This window comes from Pongo abelii, chromosome 10, assembly GCF_028885655.2.
Source record: "Pongo abelii isolate AG06213 chromosome 10, NHGRI_mPonAbe1-v2.0_pri, whole genome shotgun sequence".
Lineage (NCBI taxonomy): Eukaryota > Metazoa > Chordata > Mammalia > Primates > Hominidae > Pongo > Pongo abelii.
In genome coordinates this window covers 19,809,543-19,819,931 of record NC_071995.2, presented here as the reverse complement: position 1 = coordinate 19,819,931, position 10,389 = coordinate 19,809,543, and the positions used below count along the sequence as shown (strand labels likewise).

General features: G+C 40.0%; 1 protein-coding gene across 1 annotated transcript; it reads right to left on the bottom strand.

The window, feature by feature from the left end:
• Positions 1-1,859: 1,859 nt before the first annotated feature.
• On the bottom strand, positions 1,860-2,686 carry LOC100445364 (large ribosomal subunit protein uL30-like). The gene has a single exon (XM_054528528.2). The coding sequence runs from the start codon at positions 2,670-2,672 to the stop codon at positions 1,929-1,931; it is 744 nt and encodes a 247-aa protein (XP_054384503.1). The 5' UTR covers positions 2,673-2,686; the 3' UTR covers positions 1,860-1,928.
• Positions 2,687-10,389: the final 7,703 nt, after the last annotated feature.

Below are 10,389 nucleotides of genomic sequence, written 5' to 3'. Positions count from 1 at the left end.
GTAGCTGGGATTATAGGTGCAAGCCCCCACACTTGGCTTAATTTCTGCCCTTTAAAAAGAAAAAGTATGGCAGTGAAATTGTTCTGTACTACATAAACTTTGTTTAACAATAGTCAGTTTTTTCTGTAGTATAGTACTTTCCTGAGCTGACATTAAAATGTGAACTAAAGACTGGGAAAAGAAAGGTAGGAGAAAGGTGGATAATAAAAAACAAACAATACTACACAGGAAAGGGCTGGATATAAAAATATGCTCCAAATACTTTTAACAAAGTGTAGTTTTTGTTGTTGTTGTTTTGTTTTGTTTTTTGAGACAGGGTCTTACTTTGTCACCCTGGCTAGAGTGCAGTGGTGTGACCTTGGCTTACTGCAACCTCTGCCTCCTGGGTTCAAGCAATTCTCCTGCCTCAGCCTCCCGAGTAATTGGGATTACAGGCCCCCGCCACCACGCCCGGCTAATTTTGTATTTTTTTTTTTAGTAGAGACAGGGTTTCACCATGTTGGCCAGGCTGGTATCAAACTCATGACCTCAAGTGATCCACCCACTTCAGCCTCCCAAAATGCTGGGATTACAGGTGTGAGCCACCATGCCCGGCCAAAGTGTAGTTTTTATACTTGCAATATTTCAGGTAAGAGTTCTAGGAACTACACAAAGATTCAATGAATCATTGTTCGACTTTTCCTGAAGATAGCACTATCCTTAGTTTTATAGATGGACAATCTAAACTACATGTTAAAAAAGAAAATCACTGCAGGTAACAAAGCCAGGGCTCCTGACTCTTGGTTCCTGCTTCAGCCACTCTCTCCTCTGAATAAGTTCCAACAGTCTGGAAACTTTGATCTAGAATCTTTTGTCTAGACGTTTCCCAGAAAGAAATTACCCTTAGTATTGTGCATTTATCATGGCTAGGATAAAAATCTGCTTTTGCATTCTGCTACTTTTATTTGAGATGGACATGTGAGACATTGCAAAATTCTGAAATTTACCAATAGTGGTGGTTCAGTTACCTGGTCTCATTTGAAGTGTCTTTCTTTCCCATATACAGAGTCTGTACTGTACTCAAAACTTCTTAATTTCTCATTTCTTTGAGCCCCTTAGAGCTAAGAAACTAGTCTGCTAGGAAGTTTCTCCCTCATATGTAATTACAACATCCCGAGAGAGCTTGAGATCAAGTGGTTGGGGATGACCTGAGCCCGTGGACAAACCACATGATGTCAAGATTAGGTCCTCCAGAGTTCCCTTCCTTCTCAGCCCAAATACTGAATGGAGTATGGAGCAGCAGATTTCTTAAATTAGTAGCAGATTATTTGAAGTTAGAGTCACTTTAGTGCTCAGTGGACACAAGGTACTCCTTTGGCTAATTTAAAGTCTTAGGCCTGGCTGAGATATGCAGTAAAAACAGCAAAATTTGTTTTATCCCTTAAGATCTCAAAGGTCTGGCTGGGCAAAGTGGCTCATGCCTGTAATCCTAGCACTTTGGGAGACCGAGGAAGGTGGATCACTTGAGGCCAGGGGTTTGAGACCAGGCTGTCCAACATGGCAAAACCCTGTTTACTAAAAATACAAAAATTAGCAGGGCATGGTGTTGCATGCCTGTAATTCCAGTTACTTGGGAGGCTGAGGCATGGGAATCTCTTGAACCCGGGAGACAGAGGTTGCAACGAGCCAAGATCGTGCCACTGCCTTCCAGCCTGGGCAACAGAGCGAGACTCCATCTAAAAGAAAAAAAAAAAAAAAGAAGATCTCAAAGGTCTGTACCCTAAGGTTCTTTCTCCTTAGTTGAATATTTCCTTGGCCTGAATAAGGAAAACTGTAACTAAGTAGTAAATTGTAGCAGTCTGCATCTTTTTTTTTTTTTTTTTTTTTTTTCCGAGAGCAGGTACTGTTTATTAACCGACCAGCTTAGAAAAATAATCATGGTAGACACCTTAGTTCATTCTTCTAATAAGCCTGTTGATCTGGTCCTCCCTGTTGCCAGCATCTCCACCTTCTACAAAATGGGTGGTCTTTTTCTTCATTCTACCTTGTGGAGAAGACAATTTGAAGGGCCACAGGAAGTTATTTGCCTCTTTGAAGCCTTTTCCAACAGTATAGATCTCATGAATCAGATCCTCCATGCAGATGATGCCGTATTTACCAAGAGATCGAGCAATCAAGGCGTTATCTGTCAAAGCAATTTGCTTCTTATTGATTTTGCCATAACCACGCTTGTAGATTAGTGCATTTACCGACTTCAGATTTGGGTACCCCCACGCAATATATGGCTCTACAATCCTCAGCATGTTAATGGAAGCCTTGTTGAGCTTCACAAAGGTTCCAACGAAGATTTGACGAAGGCGAAGAAGCTGCAACACCTTTTGGACCTTTGGGCTCACGCCATTGATACCTCTGATTCTGATGACAAACGCCAATTTGGGTTCTGCAGGTACACAGAAATTGCCAGCTTTTCTTGCCATCCTCGCCTTTCGAATTTCAGTTCTGTACATCTGCCTATATTCCTTGTGATAGTGCTTTGCTTTTTCATAGATAAGCTTCCTCCTTGCCTTTCGAAGCATCTTTTGGGCAAACTTCTTTCTCAGGCGCTTGATCTTCAGCTCTGTGAAATTCCTTCGCTTTTTCTTAAAGGTTTCTGGCACAGTAGGAACCTTCTTCTTCTTTTCTACACCCTCCATGGTTCCAGCTGGAAAAAGAGCACAGTCTGCATCTTGTGGCTGCTTTTACCCTTGTAGAGATCCACCTGGCCGGCACATTTGTTTACAGATTGACATTGGTGAGTTTTGAATGGTTATGCCAGGCTCAGTTGGTCCCTGCACTTTTGCTGAGTGGTCCAAGTAGTCAAGAGATGCCTCCTGGAAGCTACATACAAGTACATACAAAGTAGAGTCTCTGTTTCTATAGAGACATGTGCTCATCTCAGGACAAAGCTGCCAGGAATTATAGTCACCCTTCTACATGACTGAAAACTCAAGGCTTCACTCCCATGCTGTAGACAAAAGCCATCTGCCCATCTGTTAAATCTGTGTGGCTAATATAAGCCTCTACAAACCACTGAACTGAAAATGCCCTGCCATAAGCTGAAGTCTAAGTCCCTCGACCACCTGTTCTTATCCTACCAAAGGCCACTCCTGCATGCTTTTTTCCTTCTCCTGATTCCACCACGTATTCTCTTTGATTTGTCAATGTTACTAGCCAGTACATCAAATTTTGGGGTCTCTGTAGAGGTCCACAGCGTCCTTCTTTTCCTTCTGGCTTCTGAACGAATTGAGAAATAAGGTAAAAGAATAAGAGAGATAAAATGTCCAAACTTTGCCATTACCCATAAAGCTTTAATATAAAAACCAAATGGACTTCTTCATACTTAATCCGATTCCACAATGAAAGTCACAACCATGCTGGACCTGGAGACCACATGAATATTTTACTTTGCCACACTTGTTGGAGGTGAAGAAGGCAGCAGTAGTAGTTCAGATTAGCCTTATCATGTTGTACTGTTTCATAATTCAAAGAAATCTCATTGTGTTGAGAAATTTGGGATTCAGCAGGAATTCAACAGTACCTGTTGTCTAGAATAAGAATATAAGTCAAAGGAATCTCTCCTTTACCCTCTCTTTTGAAGTTTAGGGTGTAACGACTGCTTTCTGTTCATTACAGCTTTGTTTCATTTTTCCAGAAACACTGGTTAGATCTGTTTTAAATCAGCTGCCAATCAGCTTAGCTACAACTGGTAAATAATGTTGTTCTGCTGAGGCCTGGTTAGACTTCTAGAGGAAGATGAGTGGCATCTCAGCTTCGAAGAACTGGTTTTTATTGTTGTTTTTGTCATTGTAGTTGTTATTGGTGTTTGTGGTGTGTGTTTGTGTATGTGTAGGTATGGCAGTGAGAATTTTATAAGAAGTTTTATAAGAAATATAAATTTTATAGAAGAATTTTAAAAGAAATACCATTTTTTTCTTTTTTGAGACAGAGTTTCCCTCTCTCGCCTAGGCTGGAGTGCAGTGGCACTATCTCAGCTCACTGCAACCTCTGCCTTCTGGGTTCAAGCAGTTCTCCTGCCTCAACCTCCCGAGTAGCTGGGATTACAGGTGCCCACCACTATGCCTGGCTAATTTTTGTATTTGTAATAGAGATGGAGTTTCACCACGTTAGCCAGGCTGGTCTCGAACTCCTGACTTCAGGGGATCTGCTTGCCTCAGCTTCCCAAAGTGCTGGGATTACAGGGGTGAGCCACTGTGCCTGGCCAGAAATACCTTTTTAAAGTTGTGAGAGCATATCTTTGGTCATGGAAATGTGCCTTTGGCTAGCAAATGTGAGATAATTAAAGGCATGGGCTGAAGTTTACTAGGGAAACTAGGAAAGTATAAGGATATTGGAGAAAAAGAATACTCTGAAATAGAAGAATACATATGGAAAAACAAATGTCTAACACTGAAAATTCAGAATTTGCTAAGAAAATGTGACCTAACCTTTTTTAAATATAGAGAAAAGAAACTAAGAAACAGTAAAGATTTAGAAATATGGTTTAGAAATATGGTATCATATCTTATGGTCATAAGAAAAAAAACCTGCAAATAATTGAGCAATAAAATCAGTATTCAACTTACATAAAGGCTGAATTAGAAATTTTTTTTCACAGTGAATGAACTAAGGAATTTTGTGCAACTGTGTAATTTAAAAAGACAGCTTTTTTTAACTTGCAAAAACACATTATGATAGAGGCTATAAAGTTTATTATTATTTTTATTTTCAGTAAATACCTTTCTATCCAGATGTAAATCTTTCTCTTAAGTGAAATCACATTAATTCACAACCAATAATTATACCTAATAATAGAAAAACATATGGTAAAGCTAAATGCCGTTAATTTATAACATGTTCCTTTAAAAAGCCATCCTTTGAAGTTTGTTTCAGAATTAAAATAGGATTACAAAGGAAAGGCAAAAAAGAAATATTCAAAGTTGAAACTCAGGCCTGGCACTGTGGCTCATGCCTATAATTCCAGCACTTTGGGAGGCCAAGATGGGAGGATGGTTTGAGCCCAGGAGCCTGAGACAAGCCCAGGCAACAACATAGTGAGACCCTGTTGCTGCAAAGAATAAAAAAATTAGCTAGGCATGGGAGTGCATGCCTGTGGTCCCAGCTGCTTGGGAGACTCTGAGGTGGGAGGCTTGCTTGAACCTGGGAGGTCGAGGCTGCAGTAAGCCATGATTGTGTCCCTGCACTCCAGCCTGGGTGACGGAGCAAGATCCTCTCTCAAAGAATAAAATAAAATAAAATATAAAAAATGGAAACTCAAAGAAACCTTTTGTCTCCATTGATAACATTTTGCAAGAACCACTTTTAGAAAAACATTGGCAATTTAATGTTTGAATTTGTGGAAATCCATTCATTATGCAATTAAATATTTTTGACTTTTCAAAAAACGTTTTTCACTACAAAGTTTGAATTATCTGTGGGAAATAAATGATATATATTTGAAATTCATAGATTATCAAAACCATTAATTTTAATTTTCTTTCATATGAAATCTTTAGAAAAATAAATTGAAAAAATTTAATATTAAACTTACTTTCTTATCTAACCCCGTAGTGTTGTCATAAAATTAAGAGATAATGCAATATCAACCCAAGTGTTTTACTCAAGTTGATAATAAATTGTGCTGAAAAAAAAAGTTGCAGTTAAATAAATTAGGGAAATTCTGGATTGAGTAAAATTAAACAGGCTTTTCTTTTTTAAAATATTGCAGAGGTTTTAAAATGCTAATAGACAGTAAATGAATATCTAAGAGATAAACAAAACATATTTCCCAACGGGTGTTATTTGATTATAGAATATTTATTCTCAGAGTATCTGTCAGGTCTAGCACCATGTGCATATTATATAACTATTTTTTTTAAATTTAGAAATCTGTGAACAAGAAAAAAGGGACCTAGATGACATACAAACTGTTAAATACATAATCATTGTCAAGTGTGGTAGTCCTTAGTGCCCCTTATAAATATCCAGTTCTCCTCTCTCTCCTGAGATATCAAATACTGAATTTCCTAGCTGATGAGTTTTGAGTGGAAGTCATGTGAGTCACTTCTAGGCTGTAGCATTTACATGGTAAGGCACACTCCTTAGAGCTCTTTTTCCCTTGACCACCAGTTTTGGTGGTGATATTCCAGGTGGTGGCTACTTGTCAGCCTAGGTCCCGGAGTGAGGAGACCGGATCACCACAGCTGACTCTTAATGGCATACAGTAGAAGCAAGGGGGAAATCTTGATTGTTTTAAGTGCTGAGTTTTGAGGCTGTTTGTTATTACAGCATAACCAAACTTATACTGACGGCTATGCCAAATGTATTTTTAAAACTGGAAAATAAAGTCTTCACTGCTTAGTAGAAAGAGAACTAGGTCAGAATCAGAGCCTAGTTAGTGGCTAGACATGTCAGAGCAGAGAAGGCAATGATCCAGAGGCCGGGCAGATACACCAAGTTGGCACAGATGGTCAGGGAGGTGTGAGCTACAGAATGAGTCACCAGGAAAGTCATGGAACAGCCTCAGTAATTGAGACTTAATGGTAAGGAGGCCTGATGTGACCTAGTCTTTGAAGATAGGCCCCAAACCTGGGGATGTGGTCATAAAGAACAATGCTTATTTTCTAGAACAATGCTTGCTCACTGTCCAAGCAGATTAGATGATAAACCCATTGGCACAGAGCTTATTAAATAATCTCTGACTAGGGATATCTTTAATTTTGGATTAGGGGTGGGGCTGAATCTACAGATGAAAAATAAATGGCTCAAAATAAGAAGAATAGTGGAAGGGAGCTAAGTGAGTCATTACAAATGGAAGATTTTGTGAATGGCTTTAGGGAATAGAAGAATAGATTTTGAAATAAATGTTAGAACACTGAGTTTCTATTGGTTTTACACTTGTTAACTCTAAGACAGAAATGATTTGGCTTTGACATGGTTGTGCTTCTTTCTTAAACTGTAGGATACTTGGTCATACGTTCTGGCTAGAGGTCTCTTCATGAACTCTAGTTGCACTCCTACACACTTGATGGAATTGGGTTGACTTGACAAAACAAGGCCATTTATGGAGCGGTCGTGAACGCATATGTATTCGTTTTCTAGGGCTGCCATAATGAAGTACTACAAATGAGGTGGCTTAGACAAAAGAATTTTATTGTCTCCCAGTTCTGGAAGCTCACAGCCAAGATCAAGTTGTCAATAGGGTGTTGAGGACTATCTGAGGACTGTGAGAAAGAATCTGTTTCATGCCTTTCCTCTACCTTCTGTTTTTCTTCTGGTAATTTTTAGTGTTCTTTATCTTGTAGAAGCATCACCCCGATCTCTGCCTTTTTCTTCACGTGGCCTTCTCACTGTGTTTATGTGTTCCCAAGTTTCCCCTTTTTATAAGAACACTCATCATATTGGATTAGGGGCACATTCTATTCCAGTATGATCCCTTATTAATTAATTACATGTTCAAATACCCTATTACTAAATAAGGTCACATGCTAGAGTACTAAGAGTCAGGACTTCAGTGTATGAATTTTAGGGGAACACAGTGTAACCAATAGCATCATGCATTAAAGGAGAAGTTGTTTCTCTCACCATACCTATCTGTTCCCTTTTTTTTTCTTTTACCTCGCCTCTTACAGAAGTATTTACAGACTTTCCTGGGCTGCAAGCTTTTTTGAGGTCAGATACTACACTTTTAAAATCTGTCCAGCTCTTAGCCGGGTGCGGGGGCTCATGCCTGTAATCCCAGCACTTTGGGAGGCCAAGGCGGGTGGATCACCTGAGGTCAGGAGTTCGAGACCAGCCTGACCAACATGGAGAAACCCCGTCTCTACTAAAAATACAAAATTAGCCGGGCGTGGTGGCGCACACCTGTAATCCCAGCTTCCCGGCAACTGGGGAGGCTGAGGAAAGAGAATTGCTTGAACCCGGGAGGCAGAGGTTGCAGTGAGCCGAGATTGCGCCATTGCACTCTAGCCTGGCAACAAGAGCGAAACTCCGTCTAAAAAAATAAAAAAAAAAAGAAAAAGAAAACTCTGTCCATCTCCTGACAAGAATTATTACAAAGTAAGGTCATCATATCTCACCTGAACTGGTGACTGCAATAGCTTTCTGACTTCTCTCTCTGCTTCCTCCATTTTTGGTTTACCCATTGTGATTCATCCTGAACAAAATTTTTCCCTCTTTAAAAAATGTCCTTCACCAAGTGGTCCACCTGGAAAGCTCCCATTCACCCTTCTACTCTCAGATCAAGCACTACTATCTCCAATGCCTTCAATGACATTCCCAGGCAAAATCATGTAACTGATTCCTCTTTGCTTCCATGTAATACTGTGCATACCTTGTGGCAACAAGTAGGCACTCAATAAATGTTGGAATGAGTATCTGAATTGATAAAAGGAATAATTTATAAGGCAAATCCTATAAAGTAATTTTAGGGAATATTTTCCTCTTTCTGTTTGTACTGCTAAATTAAATGGATCATGCTTTAGAATAGTCTTCTCATGTTTGTATCACTTGTAACTCTGAAGAAGTACCCATAAATTTTTAAAAATGTAATTCAGAAGCAACACTGCATCAATATAAAATGTACAACTTTTTATCAGGCTAAGAAAAAAAAAAACTACAGGGTCCTTGAATCTTCTTTAAAATAATGATGTGTCTTCTACTACCATTATCAATGTATCTACCCAGAAATGCTATTAGTATCACTTGACAAATCAGAAAACATCTCCAAAGAAAGGCCCTGGAATGTAACCACTCCTTAACAATCTAGGCCATGATGATCAGGCGTCAACTCTTTGGGTTAGGCACATGAAAGGAGGTGGATGACAATCAAATTGACAGAGTGGACTAAGACAGTGAGTAGAGCAATTCAAGGACGTGCTGAAAGCAATTTGAAAAACTCCCTATAGCAGAGTCATTAGGGACAAGTAGGAAACTATTGTTGCCAGCAGAGTCAAATTACAGATCTTGAGGTTTAGATGGTAAAAAAGTGGATTATCTCACCTATGAGAAATACTGACAGCAAAGTCCAGGGGCAGCCAAGTCTTCCACCCTCTAGCTGCTACCCAGTCTTATGCCATTGCTTTTCATACACGCTTCTCCAAAACATCATCTCCATTTGCGATTCACATTTTCAATTCCCTTTTACTTTCATTCATTCCACTTCGGTCTGGCTTCTAACACAACAAGGAAAATGAAAGTGTTTTTCTAGGTCACTGCTGGCCTCTTACCTGCCAGAACTCACGATTCTTTTCTGTCTTTAACTCAGTCTTCTGTTGCGGTCCACATCGATGATGAAGACTTGAAACTCTCTGCCAGGCCTGGTGGCTCACTCCTGTGATCCCAGCACTTTGGGAGGCCGAGGCGGGCAGATCACCTAAGGTCAGGAGTTCAAGACCACCCTGGCCAAATGACAAAACTCTGTCTCTACTCAAAATATAAAAATTGGCCGGGCATGTTGGTGGGCGCCTGTAATCTCAGGTACTCAGGAGGCTGAGGCAGGAGAATCACTTGAACTCAGGAGGCACAGGTTGCAGTAAGCGGAGATTGTGCCACGGCACTCCAGCCTGGGTGACAGAGTGAGACTCTGTCTCAAAAAAACAAAAACAAAAACAAAAAAACTCTTTCTTTCTCAGTGTCCCCATAGTCCTTTACCATTCTCCATTTCCATCATGGGTTTCTGTCTTTCTACTGATGCCGTAAATGTTGGTGGCCCCACCAAATCCACTGGTCTTCTCACTCTCGTTATCCCATCCCTTCCTGGGTAGTTATATCAGCACCGATTTCTGCTATTATACCTGCTCATGACTTCTCCAAATTTCAGAGTTTATATCCTATTGATAGTCGTTACCTGAAGGTTTCACAGGCACCTGAAACTCAACCTGTCTAAAATAAACTCCATACCCTATCTATGATTTAATTGGTTGGTGACATTAACAGTCTTCCAGTCACCCATGCAAAGGGCTTGGGAATCACCTTGGACTACCTCTTTCTTAGTCTCTCTATCTCATCACTCACCAGTGCTACTGATTGTAATTTCTAAACTTTTCTTGAATTTGTCCCCGCCTCTTGTCTATCATCACTGACTTAATTCAGGCCTTCATCCTCTGTGATCTGAAATTCTGAAAAGCCTTCCAATCCCTCCTCTTGTTTCTAGTTTTATCTTTTTAAATTGGTCCTTCACAGAGAGGCCAGTTATCTAACTAAAACACAAGTCCAAACATGTTGTGTCCTGCTTGATGCCCACAAGGGGCTTAAATTCCTACATGGGAGTCCTTGAGGGTTGATCAGCCAGAGCGTCCAAGGAAGACTCAAGGGCTCAAGAAATGACTACTAGCAATCTCACTATTCTAGCAACCTGTGCAGTTATACTGGTAG

Coding starts and splice junctions, on each gene's coding strand:
- LOC100445364 (XM_054528528.2), bottom strand. CDS start 2,672: ATGGAGGGTGTAGAAAAGAAGAAGAAGGTTCCTACTGTGCCAGAAACC.